Below are 23190 nucleotides of genomic sequence, written 5' to 3'. Positions count from 1 at the left end.
AAATGCCACATTTAAAATGCCTGTTTAAGAAATCTACTTGCATAAAGATTTTGAGAATTGACATTAGGACACTTGATAAATTATTCTTGAACTTTATGGGTCAAGTCATTTTTCTCAATACAGAATAAAGTACAGCACAATACAATACAGAAATCTTTCCTATCAACCTTGCCACCCTCATGTTTGAGACTTGGAGTTCAACTATTTTCTTTGTACCTAATGTTATGCAGTACCCCTTCAGTTCAATAATCACAACCAATTCCTGGAATAGCTTTGTCAAGACCTTCCAGAAACCAGGAGCCACAGTCTAAGAATAAAGGGGAGGTCATTTAAAACTGAGGTGGGAAAAAACCTTTTTCACCCAGAGTTGTAAATTTGTGGAATTCTCTGCCACAGAAGGCAGTGGAGACAAATTCACTGGATGAATTTAAAAGAGAGTTAAATAGAGCTCTAGGGGCTAGTGGAATCAAGGGATATGGGGAGAAGGCAGGCACAGGTTACTGATTGTGGATGATCAGCCATGTTCAGAATTAATGGCGGTGCTGGCTCGAAGGGCCAAACGGCCTCCTCCTATTTTTCTATGTTTCTATGTTTGGTCTCTCTCAAGAGGTAACATGGCTTCTAGGTTTGGTGTATGGAAGGGAGCAAATATCACATCCATTAAAGAAAGGCGGGATAGAATATCAGATCTTACCCCATCAGGTTTTTGTGTCAATTGATGCTTCTGACTGAATTAGGTGTCATCTTGTATAACTAGCCTCTGGTTTGGGGGTAATTGAATGCACTACAACAAGTGTGCATGATGCTTGAAGAGCTTGCTTTAACCAAATAATGCAATTCAGTTTCCATTGAAAGCAAAAAGTTATCCCCAGTTTTGTTAGATATAGGCAGAGCAAGATAGCATTTCTCACACCAAGGTTAAACTGATCTTACACAGATGACCTAAGTTTTCTTCAACTCAACTGCCACTTTTTGGAGATCAAAAGATCTCAACATTTCATCGCAAAATCTTTCAGTATGCGAGGTACTTTGCATTTGATATACTGTTGTTGTAACCCATAGCACGCAACTTTAAATGCACTTTACCTGGATATTTTGATGCATTTTTTTCTTATCTGCAAGCAGATGTTGGCAGCGCTCTTCCTCCTCCTCTACCCGTGCCTCGAGGTCATGTAGGATCTCCTCTAGCTCCTGCTTCTTAGCTGAAAGTCGTGACCGCATCTCCTCTGCCTCCGCACAGAGTTCAGTCTCAGCCTGCAGCTGCTCCTGCAGAGCAGACTTCTCAACCACTAACTGCAAGGCAATAAGGTTTGTCAGCATTAACAGGAAAATTAAAACAAACTCAAACCATCACCTCCATTTAGAGGAAGCCCATTCTTCAATCAAACTAATCCCAGGAACCTACTCTTCAAGTACTACTGGTATGCATCCGGCTACACATGGGACATTGACACTCTTGCCCAATGCTGCACCACCAAGTATGCCCATCACTCGTCCTCATTTCAGCCAATCTGATCGCCTGTCGGTGCTATCCCTGCCGCCTTACAGACAGATTAAAGTGCGAGGTGCCAATGAAAAGATCAATACAGCTAAAGTCCGAGGAAGCTAGGTGTCTACTTCAGGACTACCTCGAGTCGGTGGATGGAACATATTCAAGATCACTTCATCCAGCCTGAATGAGTGCACCTCGGTCATCACCAACAAAATGCATTGGTGACTGCGTTCCGAGAAAGACAGTTAGGGTCTATCCTAACCAGATAGCTTGGATGAACAGGGTTATTCATTTGTCTGCTAAAGTCCAGATCCAAGGCTTTCAAGAGAACAATCCCACATTTATAAGGACAATCACGAACTCCGCAGGGATACTAGGGATGCCGAGAGAGAATCCCACAATTCTTACCTGGGTTTGTTGCTCCTCCAGTTCAGTTAGCCTCTGCTCTGTTTGTAATTGCCTCTCCTTGGTTTTGTGCAACTCATCCTCTTTGGCAACCATTTCCTCTTCCTGTCGACTCACCTGTAGCAAAGGTTTCACCTGTGGACATAAATAGTGCCGTTAGATAAAACACTGCTCAGCAATATGCAAAGAATATCAAAGAAGGGTCCCAACCCGAAACGTTGCCCATCGCTTTTCGTCAGAGATGCTGCCTGACTCACTCCAGCACCCAGTGTTTATCTTTGGTATAAAACAGCATCTGCAGTTCCTTGTTTCTGCAAAGAATATTATATCTCCATGCATGAAGCCATGGAAGTTTGATTTGAGGGTTTTGTGGGGGATGGAAGTCAGAGCATTAAGCCATCGAGTTCAGTTGTAGCAGTGTAGCGATTTTCAAAGATCCTTACAACATATTTGGTCAAATAATATTTTCTAGATAGAACTTTTTTTAGATTAAAGAACGAATGAAGTGGTAGAAAATGTTATCTAAAAACTAAGGGATAAAATTATAATAAGGTCAATTCTACTCATACTTTTCTGTGAAAATAGAAACATGAAACTTCATCAAAGTTGGAAGTACAAGACAGGCAATATACTTACTCCTACTGTAGATTTAGGTGAATTCCTAGGTAATAATCATAAAAGCAGCACACATAGCCACAAGGGCTTTCTGAAAGAGACATTTAATCCCTTCCCCTTCCCCTCCCCCCCCCCCGGCAAATTCAATTAAATTCAGATCATAATCTTGTATATTCCTCATCCTCAAGCACCTGTGCAAAAGTTATTTCCACTGCCTTTTCAGATAGAACAATTCTGAACCCAACAACTCTGAATATATTTTTCATGACCCTGCTAGATTATTTGTCAAATATGTCAGATGAGCACTCGTAATTAACTACAACTCAGAAGTTTTCTCCACGTGCTGTATAAAATTGTTCATTTTCAGAACCTCAATTATTGCTTTACATTATTTATTTCAAAGATAACACTCCTAAATATTTCAACAATAGAGTCATCAGAATGGAAAGAGGCCTTTCGGCCCAACGTCCATGCCGACCAGGATGCCACACCTAATTGTGTAGGAAGGAACTGCAGATGCTGGTTTAAACCGAAGATAGATACAAAAAACTCAGCAGGACTGGCAGCATCGCTGGAGAGAAAGAATGGGTGACGTTTCGGGTCGAGACCCTTCTTCTGAGCAGTCTGAACAAGGGTCTCAACTCCAAACATCACCCATTCCTTCTCTCCAGAGATGCTGCCTGTCCAGCTGAGTTACTCCAGCTTTTTGTGTCACATCTAGTCAAGTCAAGTCAAGTCAATTTTATTTGTCACATACACATACACGATGTGCAGTGAAATGAAAGTGGCAATGCCTGCGGGTTGTGCACAAAAAAGAATTACAGTTACAGCATATAAATAAAGTTAATAAGTTACTATTAGTGTCGACAAAAATTTAGTCTCTGGGGTTATAAAAGTTGACAGTCCTGATGGCCTGTGGGAAGAAGCTCCGTCTCATCCTCTCCGTTTTCGCAGCGTGACTGCGGAGGCGTTTGCCTGATCGTAGCATCTGGAACAGTCCGTTACTGGGGTGGCAGGGGTCCCTCATGATCTTGCTTGCTCTGGATCTGCACCTCCTGATGTATAGGTCCTGCAGGGGGACGAGTGTATTTCCCATGGTGCGTTCTGCCGAACGCACTACTCTCTGCAGGGCCATCCTGTCCTGGGCAGAGCTGTTCCCAAACCAGACTGTAATGTTGCCGGACAGGATGCTCTCTACAGCCCCAGAGTAGAAGCAATGAAGGATCCTCAGAGACACTCTGAATTTCCTCAGTTGTCTAAGGTGGTAAAGGCGCTGCTTAGCCTTACCCACCAGTGCGGCAATGTGCGTTGCCCACGTCAGATCCTCTGTGATGCGGACTCCCAAGTATTTAAAACTGCTCACCCTATCCACAATAGACCCATTTATCTCCAGTGGCGTGTACGTCCTTGGATGTTTAGCCCTTCTGAAGTCCACAATCAGCTCCTTTGTTTTAGTGACATTCAAGAGGAGGCTATTGTCCTGACACCAGAGTGCCAGATCAGTCACCTCCTCCCGGTAGGCCTTCTCATCGTTGTTGGAGATCCGGCCCACCACCACAGTGTCATCAGCAAACTTGATGATGGAGTTTGAGCTGAACCTGGCCCCACAGTCATGTGTGTACAGGGAGTACAGTAGGGGGCTAAGGACGCAGCCCTGGGGGGATCCTATGTTCAGGGTGAGGGAGCTAGATGTGTGTTCCCCCATCCTGACCACTTGGGGCCTGGCAGTGAGAAAGTCCAGGACCCAGGCACACAGAGGGGTGCTAAGCCCCAGTTCCAGCAGCTTCTCAACCAGTCTGCTGGGGACTATTGTGTTGAATGCTGAACTAAAGTCAATGAACAGCATCCTCACATAGCCCCCCTGGCTGTCCAGATGAGAGAGAGCGGTGTGTAGAACCTGGGAGACCGCATCATCTAATTGATTAATTCCCAGGTCAAGGGTTAGCTATGGAGTAGAATCAATGCCAAATTTCTCATAATCAAGTCCAACATCCATAAAAATATCCACATCCTCCTTAAAGCATGATCTCTAGAAAAAGTCATATCTCTAGCTGAAATACAATCATCAATTTATACTATTGATATACCCAATTAACTAACATTTCATTAACAAAAATACATTCAGCATGCCTTTTTTATGACTTGTAGATAGGAATGCCAGTATCTCAGTACCCAACCTCATTTATCAACATCATGCCATTTTTAAATGGCCTTTTCAAAATCAGACCTTCCCAAATACATCTCTTTACATTGTCTTGCAATAAACCCAATCTGTCCATTGTATATTATTCAGAGCAGTGGCAACTGGTCACTGGCATGAGTGGAGCTTTTGGGATTTGAGAGGGTTCTGATTTAGGGATCTTAGCATGAAGGTTGTGTGGAGACAAGGGAGAATCCCATCGCCCTCCCACCACCAATGTTTCCAGAGGTTGAATTTAGGAATAGAAGAGCTAATACATTTGTGTTAATACATTTGCATGGTAGAAGGCCACTGTTTTTTTTGTCATCCGTGGAAAACTGATGACACTATCTGTCTGGGTTTAAAACAATTGGTTGATTTTTATTTGGAAATAAGAGTACCCAAATATAGAAATTTTATAAATTACCCTTCACTTTGATATCACTAAAGTAAAACAAATTGCAACTTCTCGTATGGGGCATCATACTTGCCTTTGTAAACAGTCTCCACCACTGCCAATTGCGTAGTTTCAGGTAAGCAGCACAGTTCCTTTGAATTACCTTCATGGCATTCAGCTGCTGTTGACGTCTGGCAAAGGCCCTGTAATTAGTAGCACAACAACAGTTCCATTAGAAGTGGCTCCACACAAGCTTGTACTTTTTAAAATTAGCTGCATGTATCACACAAATACCAAAGTGCAGAATAGGAATGGATTTTAAGTTACAATTTAAGATTGCAAACAAAATATCAGGTCAAATATTTGGCACAAGTCGAACTTGGTTTGACAAAGGATCACATTTCTTGGACAATCCTACAAGCATGAATGTAGAAAAGGAATCAGTTGTCAGAAGTTCCGGAATGCTATTTTGCTAACTCATGTTAACAGCATGCTCTACTCTACACTAAGCTTCAATTGCCAATTGAAGTGAAAACACAAAGTGCTGGAGTAGCTCAGTGGGTCAGGCAGCATCTCTGGAGAACATGGATCGGTAATGTTTCGGGTTGGGACCCTTCTTCAGACTCACAAAATGCTGGAGTAAATCAGCGGCACAACGCTGACGTTACTCCAGCACTGTCTTTTTGTAATCCAGCACCTGCAGTTCCTTGCAACACCGATTAATTTCACCAATTTATTGATAACCAATGTAAACAGAAGGACAAATTAAATTGTCAATGCTTATAACTCTAGAAGCACTTGGCAAATGATTGCCTGGCACCCTTTTGGTTTGTACAGGGAATCCAAACCAGAATAGAACCATAGTTTGTAACAGCAGTATTTCAGGTATTAAAGTAAATGTGAAGCTTGAATGTGGATGTTACATCAAATTCAAATAGATTTAGTACTAAGGGGGTGTATATATGATTTTACAACAATTTTCCATTAGATAACTTGCAATGCAAAAAATCATTGAATTTCTTTTTTCCTTGAGGATGTAAAAAGAATAAGGCTAGATTAAATGACTATGTCAATTGGAATTGTGGAAAAACTATTGGATCTCGATGGATCAACATGGGATTAATAGAGCGGACCATTGCTTGGGCAATCTGCACCAGTACAAGCCTCCAGCAAGACTGCAAAGTAACCATAATGGAGTTCCAAGAACACTTCACTTTCAAATTAGCAGACATTGATAAAAAGGTGGCTAATTTTCTTGCATTACAAAAGTCAAATTTACTCTGGTCATGCAAAGTGGCTAGATTTCAAATTTTCTTTAAAATGTAACATGCTTTTAATGAGGTTTGGAGAGGAATAGCCGAGCTCCCTTGCCTACCGTAATTAAATTAAGGAAACATTCAAAAATTAGGTTCTTACTTTCTTGCCAGATAACCTCTGCATAAGGCTTGGAATTCAATGATAACATCGGTGATCTTCAAGTCTCTCTCTTCCTCGAGGTGAGCCAACACACCAGCACGGAAGAACACCTTACTTTGTCCAATTCTGTACAAGTTAGAATCCAATTCTAAAGCTTTGATCTGCAGAAAAAAGTTTCAGGAAACAGTTATTAAAGAAGATTAGTCTCGCCTGATGTATATATAAAGTGATAGGGTTATCAGATCTAGGCACAATGAGAGTTACCATCTAATATAGAAAGCTACAAAGTATTATTCTACTTTTGCTGGTTTGCTGGTTCTTGCCTCTGGCAGCCTGCCAGTGATGCCCAAGGCAATGTGAATGTCAGGAGGATGAAAAGGCAGTTAGTCAGTTGGGCAATGTCATGTAATTTTGTTGGGGAACCCAATTGGAAAATTTGAAACAATACTGTTAATGTATTGCAGTCTTAATAAAAAATAAATTTGTAAGGCTATTGCAGCAGAGAGGGTGCTATTCTTGACAAGGGAACTGGTTTGTCATTATCTCGATAATTTTCTCATCTATGCACTCCTAGCACAACCTACACCTCCTCCCACCAAAGCAAGAAGCAAATGGCAATTGCCCTTCAAGCTTTCATCAGTCCGGTTACACTATTCTCAGCGGCTTTGTACATAGGCCAAATGACCAATCACTAAACTTGTTACATCAAGAATTAGTTCACATATTTCCATTTCTTACCAAGTAAGTATCATGCATTTGATCAAACAAAACATTTACAATCTAAGCTAGAAATGGTTGCTAAATCTAGAAACAGCTTTAAAACTACATACCATGAGTACACAAGCCTGCTTTCCATCCATGAAGCCTTTGGGAATGGAATTGGGAGTAAGGATTTCATATCTGTAATAGAATTATATGAAACAAAATTGACATGCAATTAATAAAGAGCAGTCAATAAAGAGCAGGCAACTGAAGGAAGTTGGTTAAATGAGAAAGGTTTTTGAAATATTGTGGAAGACATTTCTAGATTAGCACATATAATTAAACTAGGTTTATAGCTCTAATTATGCAACTCACAACCTTGCTGGCAAATTTCAACTGGGAGTCTACTTGCTTTAATTACGCATCTTCACATCCAACACCAAATGCAGTCTAGTTCGGGTATTATATTTCAAATAAAGAAGCATAAAAATGGTTTGCACTGAATAGAATCATTCAAGATAGTTGATGCAATGTGGGCAACAGTTACAATGCAGCACTTACTGCCCATCATTCGTTACCATAAATGACAGATTGGTGCTACATGCTGCCCAGATGAAGTACAGTAATGACGGAAGTCAATAGAACCAGTTAGGCCTTAAATGTTAAACCATAATTTTCAAAGCTTTTATTAATGTTACAAATTAAAGTCAGTTTACTCGCTGCAAATGTTTAGCTTGACATGCTGGGCGATCAGCATGTACTTCAGGGAAGTGAACGCCACATTCCTGTGCAAAGGATTAACAAATTCACTACTGAAGAAATCAATAACGTTACCTTTGGCGGAATTCCTGGAAAACAATTCTGTTGGGAAATCCCTGTCTGCAAATACGAATGCCCTCGAGGACACCATTACATCGCAGCTGCTCCAAAACAAGGTGAGCTTCCAGTTTTCCAGACTGTCAAATAAGGGAATTATTCATTTATTGTACTCCTGACAAAATCTTAAAAAGCAGGTTTTGTAGAATCGTGATAATGGACATTGGCCTCTCAATACCGATAAAAGGTTATTGTGCACATTGCAATATCCAGAAATAACCTTCCCCAGGGTTAGCCGTTTACCATCAGAACCATTGAACATATCCAATAGTTGCTGAATGGACAAGAACTTCAAGATCTGAGGTGGAGATATCACCAACAAATTGTCTTGGACCAAACACATTGACACTACGGCCAAGAAAGCTCACCAAAGCCTCTACTTCCTCAGAAAACCTAGCAAGTTCAGCACATCAACAACTCTCACCAACCTCTAAGGATGCATCACATGAAGCATTTCACAGAGGTGTATCACAGCTTGGTTTGACAACAGCTCTGCCGAAGACAGAAGGAAATTTCAGAGGGTGGTGGATGTAGCCCAGTTCATCACACTGAGCAGTCTTCCCTCCATCAACATTTTACACTACCATGGAAAAGCAGCCAACATAAAGACCATATTTTTTCAGGTCATTCTCTCTTTTCTATCCCATCTGGCAGAAGATAAGCCTGAAAAGCATTAAAAAAGCTTCCAAATTCAGGAATAGCCTCTTCCTTATCAGACTGCGGATGGTTCTGCCATATGCTAGGGTAAAGTCCCAATCTTCCAAACTACCTCATTGCAGACCTTGCATTTTTTCTTCAAAATCTGTATTTTCTCCATAACTATAATGCTGTAACACTATATTCTGCACTCTCGTATTTTTACTTTGCATACCTGTTGTACTTGTGTATGGCTTGATTCTATTCATGTATCGTGTGTTTTGACTGGATAGTATACAAACACAGCTCTTCACTGTATATTATATATATGACAATAAACCAATACGTACTGGCAAAGGAGTATAGCACTCACCTTCTTCTCATGGTTAGGAATGATGCAGCGAACAAAATTAGGGTTGGTATTCCTTAGTGTGGCCATCAGTTTGGAAAGCTGCTCCTTGTAAAGTTGGCTGACTGTACGGAACATGCCCCTTTTGGTCTTGAATGCACCAGGTAATGTTGCATGGGACAGGTCTACAACTTGATCCAATCCAACAATGCGGTCCACTACAAAAGGAATTGATGCAAGGTGGTTAACTACGATACAGGTACGAAAAAAACTAAAGAGTGTCAGTAAGTCGATTAAAGTAGTTGAGACTCCGCAAAGAATTTCAGCAAGCAGCATTAAAATACAAAAGACACCAGGATTTTGATTAACCTACACAGGTGATATTTCAAAGCCTTTGGATTTTTTTTGAATAAAATTAAATGAAGACAGAAACAAACTCAAAAGTATATCAAGGTGTTTTACAGCCAATTAAGTACATTTGAACTGTAGTTACTGTGGTAATATAGGAGATGCACCAGCCAACTTACACAAAACTCAAATGAACAGTACTGTGATAATGATCAATTATATTTTGCTAATTAAAAAGTAATAAAGTTGATTGAGGAATGAATTTCCAAAGTAGATTAAGACACTCCCTTTCTTCAAAATAATTCATGAAAACACATCTAAGGCAGCAGACAGGGTCTTGATTGAATAATTTACCTAAAGGAAGTATGAAACAATTGAGTACATATTTTTAAAATATATCCAAATCAGCAATCTTTACATTTTTTTTCCTATGGGGACTTTCTCCCTACTCCATGAGGTAGTAAAAGTACCATTTAATTAAAAGTAGCAACAGGAACTCATGATGGATATTTTGGCACAGAAATTTATATCCCAAAAAAGAAAGGACAACTTCAGATATTTATCTTGGTATTATGATGAATAGTTATGCAGGATCGGACACATACATTCTGTTTAGAGTTTTGGGGCAGTTTATTATATTATTCATAAAAACAGATTTTATTGATTAAAGAGCGAAAGGTAAATTTTAAAATGGGCAAATACGGCAATGCACATCAGCGAATAAATTGTTCACTACAAATGTTAAAATAGAAAATATACAGTGCCATATTACCACTGAAGATTAAAATGTTACTTTATTTCAGTTCATCAATTTCATGTACGAACATTAATCAGCAGGTGCAATTTTTAATGAAAAATAAATTTTGGAATGGAATGTGTTAAGTCAAATTGAATCATTAATGGCAATACAAATTAGGAATGTAAACAGTTCATTAATCAAATGTGTTATTTAACTTATCTTAGAATAGAGGGGGACAAAAAAAAAATCAGCAGTGAAGAATTACTTGGAAAAAGATGGCCACTAATGGATAGATAATTTGTCTTCAACTAAAGCCAAATTAATGTTCGTACATGAAATAATAAACCTTTAGGCCAGACTGGAAATTAGAGTTTTTACTTTAGCTCTGTACAAAATGACTGGAGAGTCTCAACTTTGATCCCAATGACCAAGCTCCAAGCACAATCCTGGTCATATCATTTTCCTGTTGTATTACATGTTTAATGGAATTTTGTAATGCAATTATGTTTGGATAGTTATGCTGCAGCTGGTTATGCTGCAGACTGCATGTTCGATGCAGTAAGCAATACCCAAAATATGCCCATTCATAAACACTCATATCCATCCAAAATACGTCCATATTTTGGCCAAATATTCATCATGCAAACTGTGAGACAAACAAGGCAGAAATCCTATCCATGCATTTTGTTACAATCATCTGTTGCAATCAAATTTGTGTGGCAGATCAAATACAGATCTTACTTTAAGCTGACTGAAGTCTGTGTTTCTTTGCAAGCAAGACCAAGTGAGGCAGTTTACTCTGCAAATATATCATGCACATTTACAGAGTACTACTAACTGCTCAGAACAAGGTAAGATGAAATGAGAGTAGACACAAAATGCTGGAGTAACTCAGCAGGACAGGCAGCATCTCTAGAGAGAAGGAATGTCTGAAGGGTCTCGACACAAAACGTCACCCATTTCTTCTCTCTAGAGATGCTCTGTCCCACTGAGTCACTCCAGCATTTTGTGTCTACCTTCGATTTAAACCAGCATCTGCAGTTCTTTCCTACAAGATGAAATGAGAGTTTACTTTAAATAGAAGACAGCACCAATTTCAAATAGTGAGCATTAAACCATCAAATGGCTAACTGAGTAAATGAAAATTCTTTGCAACAGGCAAAAGCATTTCTACTGATAATGCTGCTACTACATCCATGAAAAAGGTGCAATTAAAATCATTAGTTTTATCGCCCTGAAGGATAAACAAATGACACTTCAGCTTCAAACTACAGCTGTAATTTCTATGCAGTGCTGGATAAACTCTAGACTGAACATGAACATTAAACAATTTAACTTTGTAATCGCAGATTCGTTTGATAAACAAACTATGGTCCACCCAAGGAATCCTATCAGTGCAGCTACTGTAATGGCAAAAATAAACATTACTGCATGAAATTACAAAGGATAAAAGAGATATGCAATTGTTCCTTTTATCTCACAGCTATTCTTTAAATTGATTTTTGCTACTAACAGACATAGCTGCACTAAAAGCAAATCTCACCCACTATAATCAAACTAATCTGCTCTCCTGAGATGCTGCCTGACCGGCTGAGTTACTCCAGCATTTTGTGATACCTAATCTGCTCTGTAATATGTATCATAATTTTTTTTAAATCCTTGTTACTCTCGTTAACTGCAGTTTCATCAGTTATCTGCGTCTTATTTACTAATTTTCTTTTATATTTTCTACGTAAATTATATTGTTTAATCTTTAAGCGGTTTTAACTGTATAACATTCATAACCGCTCACAATAATGTTTATTTACCCTTTAAAAATTTTTATTTGAAAAAACATTAGATGTCCTCAATCTCCTCTCTTAGAAAATGTCCATTCCATGCCCACCTCCCACAAAGTCCGCTTCCTGCACAAACCTTTCATCCATTAGACTTTCCTTGCTTATAGATTCTTATGTGCAGAGGCCTTTGGCCTATCATGCGTGTACTTGATTATTGACACTGGGCCTTTGAAACGTTATCTCCTAAAGATGGCTGGAACGTCAGAGTCCAATAGATCAGTAAAAGAAATGTCCTTGCCTCCCTTTAAAATCATTGACAAAAAGTTAGGATTTCTGGTTACTTAACTACTTCATTTAAAACTTTGGGACATATTTTTCTGTAAACCAAAACCTAAACTAAAATCTACTACAGGTAGCAGCCTGGTAAGCAACCTCTTTACTCTTTATATTGTTCACCAGGTGTGATAGCCAGATTTATTCATTATTTTCCAATAACATCCTAATCAATTAAAGTTTTAGTACAATGTCTACTTTTAAGTTTTATTCTTATGATTATAAATCTAAATAAGTCATATGTATACTTTTAACTTACCTTTTCAATATGGCATGCTGTTTTGAGGATATTTATAAGGACACCAAAGTCTTACTGCTCATTAATGCTTTGAAGTATAATTTATCATTATTGCAATCAAGGGAATGGATAACATTTAGTTTACAAAAAGTGGTCCAAGGCGAAAAAAAGATAGAAGAGGAGATCTAAACCACAAGACAATAAACTTCTGAGAGGAACTGATAACACTACTACTTCTCAGCTATACAAATAATAATTAACCACCAAGAACCTTTGCCGATCATGTCATCATTACAATACACCAACAACCATTATCTAGGTTATGGGAACTTTCATTACAAAGTTCAATTGGTTTGTTGCCTACAAAAATCTGAAGAAATAATAGAAGAGAACAGCTCAGTAACAGATCCCCTCGGCCCATGATATCTGTGCCCAACATCAAGCCAATTTGGAGTAATACCCAAGATGGACACAAAAAGCTGGAGTAACTCAACGGGTCAGGCAGCATCTCTGTAGAAAAGGAATAGGTGTAATAATACCTTCTGCCTGCATGTGATCCATCTCTCTATTCCCTGCACATGTTCTATTAGATCATAGTCTCCTGACAAAGCTTGGAATGTTGGATTTCTGCTCAACTTTAAATCAATAGCATTCACAGAATATCAGTTTAATCTTTTGTGGTTTGAGATGGGTGACTTAAAAGAAAACATTTCTTAAGTTTCTAAATGTTTTCTATTTTCCACACATAGCATTTGTCTGCATTGCAGCTGCCAAACCTAGTCAGTTTAACTTAATGACAAAATACTTCAGCTGTAATTTTTATGATTCAAATAAGATTTGTTTTCATCCTCTCCCTTGTTACTGCCTGATAGACATTTTAAACATTCGGCCCTTCGAGCCAGCACCGCCATTCTTTGTGATCATGGCTGATCGTCCCCAATCAATACCCCGTGCCTGCCTTCTCCCCATATCATCATCATCATCATCATCAAATCTATACAGTCGGAAACAGGCCTTTTCGGCCCTCCAAGTCCGTGCCGCCCAGTGATCCCCGTACATTAACACTATCCTACACCCACTAGGGACAATTTTTACATTTACCCAGCCAATTAACCTACATACCTGTACGTCTTTGGAGTGTGGGAGGAAACCGAAGATCTCGGAGAAAACCCACGCAGGTCACGGGGAGAACGTACAAACTCCTTACAGTGCAGCACCCGTAGTCAGGATCGAACCTGAGTCTCCGGCGCTGCATTCGCTGTAAAGCAACAACTCTACCGCTGCGCTACCGTGCCGCCCTTGATTCCACTAGCCCCTAGAGCTCTATCTAACTCTCTCTTAAATCCATCCAGTGATTTGGCTTCCACTGCCCTCTGTGTGAAACTCTCTGGGTGAAAAAGTTTTTTCTCACTTCAGTTTTAAATGGCCTCCCCTTTATTCTAAGACGGTGGCCCCTGGTTCTGGACTCGCCCAACATTGGGAACATTTTTCCTGCATCAAGCTTGACCAGTCCTTTTATAATTTTATATGTTTCTATAAGATCCCCTCTCATCCTTCAGAAGTATTGCAGGTAAAAAAGATAGTTTTAAAATGTTAGTATTAATTATATGAATCAGAAACATGGCATGCTCTTGGAAACCCAGTTCATGCATCGATCTCCAAGAGGAAACATAACTGACAAGTAAATTCTACATTCTTAATGATCAATTGAAATCTTCATTTCATAAAAATAACTGTGGAAGACACTAGAGTGTGTTTAAGGTGATCTGTCAATGAAGGGAAAGCGTTTAATGCAGGAAAGTTGTACCAAGGTCAACCATGATCCCACTGAATGCCAAAAGAGGAAGGAGGGGACAAATGCCTGTTCCTGATATTTCACTGCTTTAGTTCACAATCAAGGGTGCAAGTATAGCAGAAAGATAGAAAGCTCCATTTTTTTTAAACAAGCAGGGTCTAGAAATTTCAGAAGCAGATGACTGGTGCTTTTCTTGGACTGTTTGCATGATCTGCCAGTCCATTCTAGACAAGCCACTTAATGCCATTCCTCCGCCCTTCTTAGCATAGGAGCGGCACATCGCATGATAATGTGGAGAGGAGTAAAACTAAAGACAAATGTGGAAAGCCAGAATATAAACTATAATCATAGCCCTTAATTGCCTTGGAGAATCTGCCAGGACAAGGAACACTGCAGTGTGCATATCTTAATTTAGGTCCAACAAAAATTCAATAGTTATATTTATGAAATAATTTCATTATTGAATGCAGAAAAAAAAATCCTCGTACTAGATTAGATCAATATTGAAAATTAATTTAATTTCTACTTTTTCCACACAAGTGCATTTTGCTTACGTTGGTGGAACAGATTTCACCACTGCAACACAAGATGAGGCACTGTTGAAATAGATGTTGCATTAACCTATAGCAAAAGGGAAAATAGAAAGAAAAAAAAAAGCAGGAATGGAGAATGATGCACAGTCAAAGCAGGCACAAGAAGCAACCAGATCATAGTCTTCTCTCATGTCACCTGGATCTATATGTAGAACAGGAAAGCTTGCATAGAAATAGGCTCGCTGAAAGCTTTTTATCTCTGCAACAAACCGAGACATCAAGTTAAAAATAAAAATTCAGCCCTCAAAGAAATTAATAACCAATGAGAACTGCAAGATACACATCTAGTCTCTTTACTAGATACTTGTAAATCCTTCCTGAACCAATGCCAGAATTGTCAACAAAACTTGTACCTTATCCACAAAGGTCTAAAACAAAACTCAAGTTAACTGGGCATGTAAAATTTGGAAAAATGAGAATAAAAAGGCAACGTTTCAATATAAATCAAGGTTAAATCAGTTCCGATCTTCAGTGAATTAGATTATAGATTATAATAAAGCAATAGATTAACAAAAATCATACTGATCCAAATTCCCGGGTGTGAACATCTCAGATTACCTGCACTGAGCACAGCACATAGGTGAAACAATGAAGTTGATGTGACAGCTCCTCTTATTTATTAACGAGAATCTGTCTGTAACCGAATATTCTAAGCAACTTCTACAGGTGACTTGAACTGTTTTGACTGGTTGTACCACAGCATGTTGCAGCAATTCCAACACACAGGAATGCAAAAAGTTGAAAAGTGGTCGTCTCAGCCGAGTCCATCGTGAGCACAACCCTTTCCTTCATTGGAACAAGACGATGCCTCAAGAAGATGGCATCTATCGTAGAGGAAGCCTGCCAGCCAGGCTCTGCCCTGCTCTCATTGCTAGGTCATTGCTAGGTTCAAAAGCCTGAAATCCCACACCAACAGGTTCTACAACATCAGGTTCTTGAATTGACCTGGACAACCCTAAACCTACCTCAAAAACAGAATACTGAATTACCTCTTGCACAATCATAGACTTGTTTTAGACAATAGACAATAGGTGCAGGAGTAGGCCATTCAGCCCTTCGAGCCAGCACCGCCATTCAATGCGATCATGGCTGATCACTCTCAATCAGTACCCCGTTCCTGCCTAATTGTGTTGTGCACTAGATTTTTTTTGCAGACTTTTTCTTTTCACTGTCTGGTAGAATTTTTAGTATAATCTATATATAATTTATGTATAATTTGCTTTTGTGTGTTGGCTGAGTATGTGCGGCAATCCAGCTGCAAGCAAAATTTTATTGTTCCTGTACCTCACAGTACTTGTACATTTGACAATAAACATGTAGTTAACATTAAATGATTGATTTACTAATTACAACATTGGTTGCATCTTCAGGCGTAATGCTCAGCAGACCAAGGATTTCCTGAGAGGGAAGTGAGATATCAAAAAATATTTTCTTTTTTAAAAAACACTCAAGAAATAGTATAATCCAGGGCTGTGAACAGATTATAGTTCTTTGTTTCTCAGAAGATAATCAGTGAGCTGGCAGTATAAATCTAACAATTGTCGTGGAAAACAATAATAGACCTTGAAATACCATCTTGCCAGGAGTTATGTTTTTCTATTAGTATTAATTTGAATTAAAATTAGAGGATAATTTTCAAAATATATCACTTAAAAACTAGCAAACCAGAGAAACCAAGTTAGAGAGAGACTATATAGCCTGCATTATGATGCTCCGCAATGACCCATCTTGCATTCTGATATCCTACCCTACGTAGCTGAACGTTTTCCCCTACCTTCTAAGATTATCTGGAATATTTGATGCAGATTGCTTACCAAACACTCCCCAGGAATAGATTGCCTAAAGTAATTTTCATTTTCCTCATCTGTGCAAGTGAAACCCATGCTAGGCAGAGGACAGAATTAGTTTGCTCATTGGAATGAGAACACAAGTTAACGTCTTCAAGCTCTAGTATGATACTTCTGCATTCAGGAGCTTACCCCCCTGCTAGCACCCTGCAAACCTAGTTATCTTCAGTATACTAAGAGAATTTCAAAATCTTGTGAATAGAAACACTGAAATACACAAGTGCTTGATAGTGCCATCAAGCTGAGCCTATGAAACGTGAGAAGCAGCTGTGTGCCTTGGAAAACAAATTACTGAAGTTACAAAGAGATCAAAAGCCTTGATTTAATTTTTTTAACGTACCATCTCTCCAAAGATCAGCTATAAATTTATCGGAAGACTGGTGCAACAATGTAGCAATGTTATCATTTAGTGGATCCATATTCTTCATTAGCCATTCATTTGCTTTGTAATCCACCTGCATTGCAAACAGAAGATACCTGGTCTAAATATACATTTGTAATATTGAGACAGACTGACTGTTAACTAATACTAGACAAAGTGGACCCGTTGGGCCCAAACCTCTCCTGCATTGGTGCAGCACCCTGTCCTCCCCCCCTCCCCTCTCCCTTCTCCCCCACTCACCCCCCTTCCTTCTCTTAAACTTTAAAATGTGAATAACTTTAAAAATATAACACCGATTTTAATAAAACTACTTGCATTATCTCTAAAGTGACAATGGTGAGTAAGGTGGGCCTAAAATTGTCACACTATTGTGTACCGTTTTGGCTGAAGTTCAGTCACAAACAAGATAACGAACGAGAGTTTTAGTATATAGATTTGTTATTTAAAACTACAGAGTCCTAATCACATGTCTGGTGTTCAGATTGCAAGTTCATTCATTTTATACAAGAGCACAATAAGCACAGCCAATTAGTTCCGCAAAATTGTGACTGAATGACAGGATTTCCTTACGCAATCGTAACACCGATAGATTAACCTAATTTGGTATCTTTGCTCAATTTACCTTTCCAGCATAATGCATAATGCAGAAATCAGCCTTGTCTTTTAGCTGTTTTGGTTTCTGGAACTTGGGGTGGGTTCCCTGCTCCTGCACTACTTTCTCCACAAACGTTTTATCAGTGGCTTTGGGGAACCAGCACTCTTCGTCAAGCAGAGCGAGGATGCCAGGAGGACTAGCCTGTAAAATAAAATTGGAGGAAAAGTAAAACCAATGCATTTCAATCAATACTTCAGGAAAGCGCGCAAGGCAAAGTATAAAGGAAAGGATGACTCACAGATTTTTCAATGAGGTCAATGCAAGGCTGCAAGTCAAGGCCAAAATCAATGAAGTTCCATTCAATTCCTTCTCGCTGGTACTCCTCTTGCTCCAGGATGAACATTGTGTGATTAAAGAGCTGTTGCAGCTTTTCATTTGTGTAGTTGATGCACAATTGTTCAAAAGAGTTCAACTGCAAAAAAGTGCAAAAGAACATTACTAAGAAGGGAGAAAGACAAAGATGGCACTACACACCAACCAATAGAAATGTTCACCTTAAGTAAATGATCACTTTTAATGCAGCCAAGATCAGCGAAATATTGTCATTAACAAAACTAGGTCTTGCTGGGTATGTATTTCTGGCTGGAGTTTCAACTCCAACCAGAACTGCTGGTTTCAGCCATTGAGACGACATCTTCATACAGAAGTATGGAACTTACCAAGACAGATTGTTTTACAATCTGCCACTACATTGTGCCACTGGACTCCATGGGGAGTCCATCAGCAGAGCTTATATTTGCTGGGATTTCCCATTGGAAGAAACTGTCATAGGCAGTGAATTATAGTGTGAACAATGAAAGTAGTACACACATAAAAATCACCTTGTTCTGCAATAAAATAGACAATAGACAATAGGTGCAGGAGTCGGCCATTCAGCCCTTCGAGCCAGCACCGCAATTCAATGCGATCATGGCTGATCACTCTCAATCAGTACCCCGTTCCTGCCTTCTCCCCATACCCCCTCACTCCGCTATCCTTAAGAGCTCTATCCAGCTCTCTCTTGAAAGCATCCAACGAACTGGCCTCCACTGCCTTCTGAGGCAGAGAATTCCACACCTTCACCACTCTCTGACTGAAAATGTTACTTCACCACAGTTGGGAGAGGATTTATCTCTTCGTTTATTGAGTATTATTTGGAGAAAATGCCATAGGCTTGCTCTAAGTTCCAGAGCTTTCCAATTAAGCATTTTGAAAGCTTAATTTGAAATCCAATATCAAATGTTACGGTACTAACAAAATGAAGCACATCCCAAAACTGTAAATAACCCAACTTTACCGTTTTAACGGGCTTCAGTGAAGATTTTTTTAAATCTATGTTACCGTAACCAATTGGGTCATCTTAGAACTGTGCCCAAGAAACTCTAGTGAGCTTGACATTTATGCAGCTCGTTTGTGTATATTTGTTCACCGCTTTCCCACCCCAGACACAGAAAGACTAAGATAGGAGGTCACACAATTTATATTGAAGGGAAAATGTCTTATTTCAGTTGCAAGGGACTGAACATTACAAAATACCCAAGTAGCATTCGGCAAGATGTAGATACAAGACTGCTGCATAGAGATATTACATCACTGAGTCTTTATGAGCAAATTTATAACTTGGGCCAAATGGTTTAGTCCTGCGCTGTATTGCTCTAATGCACTCCTAACCATGAAATTTCCTGAATTTGCCAAGATTTAAATGTGGAAAGCCAAAATACCTCAAAGATCTCAAAGCCAGCAATATCCAAAATGCCCACAAAGGAAGCACCCTGTCTCTTGGTCCTGTCCAGGGCCTTGTTGATACGCATAACAAGCCAGCGGAAGAGACGTTCATAAGTGGCTTTGGCTAAAGCCTCAACAGCAAAATCAGCCTGCACACAGAAAAAGAAATCCAGTCAGTTACTTATGTTTAAACACAACGGAACCAATAGTTATTAGGTTAGTGCAGGAATGTGACACCGAGGTAAATCAACCTTTTCTTTGTCATCTTCTCCTGGTAAACAATGATCTAATCTTAATTTTCCTTGATCAGCATCCCCTTTGATGTCTCGTTCTCACACCTTACTCTTCCTTTTCTCTGTCTCCCTCTCAATCTGAAGAAGGGTCTCGATCTGAAACGTCACCCATTCCTTCTATCCAGAGATGCTGCCTGAGTTACTCCAGCATTTTGTGTCTATCTTCGGTGTAAACCAGCATCTTCAGATCCTTCCTATACTTTTCTTACCGGGTGGTATAGCAGAGACAATAAACTAAATGCCTTTTCCTACATTATTCCATATTATCTTATGCTTTTAGTCAGAGCATATGCTCTTTTACGCTCATTCTTGTAAAATAAATTGTTTTACTGGCAAAATCTACAGGGCAGCACAGTGGCATAGCGGTAGATCTGCTGCCTCATAGCTCGAGAGACCCGGGTTCGATCCTGACTGCAGACTGTGCGGAGTTTGTATGTTTTCCTTGTGACTGCATAGGTATTCTCCAGGTGCTCTGGTTTCCTCCCACATTCCAAAGACACACTGGTTTGTGGGTTAACTGGCGAAAGTAGGGTAACATAGGACTAGTGTAGGGATGATGAATGGTCGGTGTGGACTCGGTGGGCTGAAGATCCTGTGTTTGCGCTGTGTTGAAAGCGCCTTACAACTTATCTAGCTTCTACTACTCATTCCCTCCGAAAAATCTATCAGTGAAGATGTGAAAATTCCATCATGTTATTTTCACCAGGTGAATTTTTGATGCTTCATTGGCGTTTGTGCTGAGTTTCTGCTATCAAAATTCTACATAAGAGTTATATTTATGTTGCTCCAGAAGCACAGCTATTCCAACTGCATTCATTCTATTCAGGCAAAACATAAGGCTATGAACAATGATAATCACGGTACAATAACTTAACTGGATGTGTAATCAGAGCATAGTGAATAAAATTGTTTAAACAGCTTTGAAACAATCTATTTTTAGCAGTCTTCACCTTCACTCTGATCTAGCTTTGAAAAATATACTCACAGGGAAAAATGTAAATACTCACTTGCTCTTTGGTCTGAGCTTTCTGCACATAATCCCTCCCAACTTTGATGCGGGGCGTGAGGATTGCCCTGCTGAAGTCAGTCACATTGATTCCCAGAAGATGGCAGACTTTCTGGGCAGCTGTGAAGGAAACATATCCAATTTAAACACCACTTTGCCAAGAATCAAATAATGCTTATTGGGACTAGAAATTAAGTTTCAGTTCTAATATGTGGTGCTATCAAGATCACCTGTGTAATACAGCCCAACTTCATCACATCCAAGATCACTACCAGGTAGGATTATTCCAAGACATTCCTGAATAACTTTTTTCCTAATCTCCATAAATTGAAGGTTATCCGATCATTAATGTCCACATTCTAACTTGGACGAAGTCCCATTTCTCCCATTGATCTTATTGTTTGGCGATCTATTTAGGCTCTTGGTTAAACAATTCACCCATTCCATTTTCATCAGGTCTGTGTCTTCCTACAATTCTGGTCACTTGCACATCACAAATTTCACCACTCCAACATTGCTAGTTGTATCTTGATGCACTAACACGCTGTGCTTCAAATTTCTCTAAAACTTCTATCTCATAACTTCTCCTGTTCCTCCTTCAAGACTTAGTTTCATTGTCTAAGCTTGTGTTCATCGAATCCGATATCTCTATGCCTTGGCAATCTTTTATTTGATTACATTCGTAACATCTTGGGCAGCAAGCACAGGGTTGCTGGAACTAGTCAGGGCAAGGACAGTTTAGGATGAGATGAAGCCGATGCATAGACGTTGAGGCAAGACAAAATCAAGAATTTATGGTACAATGAGGAGCTACTTGGTCCCTCACAGCTATGGTGGATTTACTCTAGACTCTAAACTTTGTGTACCTCAATTAGATATTCCCTCCTATATTCCAAAGAAAACAAACTTGTTTTGCTAATCTTTCTTGAAAAAGTCTGCCAATGATTTAATCATCTTTGCACCTATTTTTTTGCCATCAAAATTTAAAAGGGTGAAAAGTAGAGAGCTAACATAGCTACCAAACATTGCTACGATTATATATTGAAATAGGAAAATGCATTTGGTTTATTGGTTTGGCTTCTGGCCAATTGAAAATCTAAATTCTTTAAGTGGTAGAGACTATACGGCTTACAAGAGTACATATTTCAAGCCAGCAAATACTTTCAAAATTGAAATACAGTCCTTGCTACTAGAACATCGTGATCAAGTTGGTCATAGAATTATATAGCACAGAAACCGGCTCTTTGGCCCAAATCATCCATGAGCTCATCCCATTCACCTGCATTTGCCCCATAATCTTTTCTATATTTGTATCTGTCCAAATGTCTTTTCAACATTTTAATTGAAACAGTGAAGAAGAATTCGGTATCAACAAGTTTCTTTATTATGGAATCTACTTTGTTTGTTTAGTCCGCACAAGATTCACTGCATTGCTGATCTACTCACCTGTGTTATCAGGCATGGAAGCTTGATCAGTATTGCGTTCCTTTTTGAACATTATGTTCCCAAATTGAAGTACCGCAGAAACTACCTTTAGCATAGCTGAGAAACAAATGAAAAAGGAAAATCATTAAACCGTGGCATTTATTAATTGAGGGAATTATCTTTATTTAGATATCATCTAGTGATCACTGGATTAGAGAAAAACATGGCCTCATGTTGTTCTCATGAGAGTCAGGCCTTTCTGCAATTTGTAGGCCATAGTATTCTCACACTGTAAGAAAATAACTGCAGATGCTGGTACAAACCGAAGGTATTTATTCACAAAATGCTGGAGTAACTCAGCAGGTCAGGCAGCATCGCAGGAGAGAAGGAATGGGTGACGTTTCGGGTCGAGACCCTTCTTCAGACTGATGTCGGGGGACGGGACAAAGGAAGGACATACGTCACGTAATCAGCGTCATCAGAGCAATTAAAGATCGGCAAAAATTTTGATTGTTACCAGAGATGCGCATATTGGCCAGAATTCGCTCCAGAAACCTTTTTTTTCCACTAACCACAAACCCAATGGAAAGAATGTCTTTGGTTACTCAATGCAAGGCGTGCATTAAAATTTCATCATTATGAATCAAGTCAATACACTTTATAGTACATCATTTAATGCACTTTATAGTACATAATTTCTTCCTACTTATTAATGCATACCTAACAGTTCATCACCAGATATTCCCATAATTTTAAATGCCTCCATCGTCTCCTGGAACAATTCTCTATCTTGCTGTCCAGGAATGGTAATGTGACCACTAGACATAAATTTGTAGTTATTGTAACCCTCCAATAACAGATCAGCTGCAACCAAAAAGATGTCACACATTAGTCTTAAAAATTAAAATCTTAATTATACAGCACTTTCACAATCAAGATTACTCATGATCCTTCACAGTCAGTACAGATGAAGATTCTCGGTCTGAC

At 39.2% G+C, this 23190-nt stretch overlaps 1 protein-coding gene across 2 annotated transcripts in view; it reads right to left on the bottom strand.

The window, feature by feature from the left end:
- The window catches only part of myh9b (myosin, heavy chain 9b, non-muscle), a 127030-nt gene that overhangs the window by 40519 nt on the left and 63321 nt on the right, over positions 1–23190 (bottom strand). For both annotated transcript variants that reach the window (XM_078430425.1, XM_078430426.1), the window contains 14 exons: positions 22924–23067; positions 22225–22320; positions 20780–20898; positions 19476–19628; positions 18014–18187; positions 17743–17916; positions 17079–17193; positions 9092–9285; positions 8041–8162; positions 7335–7404; positions 6505–6665; positions 5183–5291; positions 1901–2032; positions 1087–1293 (listed from right to left, as the gene is read on the bottom strand). In XM_078430425.1, coding sequence (XP_078286551.1) covers positions 1087–1293; positions 1901–2032; positions 5183–5291; positions 6505–6665; positions 7335–7404; positions 8041–8162; positions 9092–9285; positions 17079–17193; positions 17743–17916; positions 18014–18187; positions 19476–19628; positions 20780–20898; positions 22225–22320; positions 22924–23067 — 1970 coding nt within the window. The remainder of the gene's footprint in view (positions 1–1086; positions 1294–1900; positions 2033–5182; positions 5292–6504; positions 6666–7334; positions 7405–8040; positions 8163–9091; positions 9286–17078; positions 17194–17742; positions 17917–18013; positions 18188–19475; positions 19629–20779; positions 20899–22224; positions 22321–22923; positions 23068–23190) is intronic.

The sequence above is a fragment of the Rhinoraja longicauda genome, chromosome 40 (assembly GCF_053455715.1).
Source record: "Rhinoraja longicauda isolate Sanriku21f chromosome 40, sRhiLon1.1, whole genome shotgun sequence".
Taxonomy (NCBI): domain Eukaryota; kingdom Metazoa; phylum Chordata; class Chondrichthyes; order Rajiformes; family Arhynchobatidae; genus Rhinoraja; species Rhinoraja longicauda.
The sequence above is the reverse complement of the archived record's forward strand: the minus strand, read 5'-3'. Positions and strand labels throughout refer to the sequence as shown.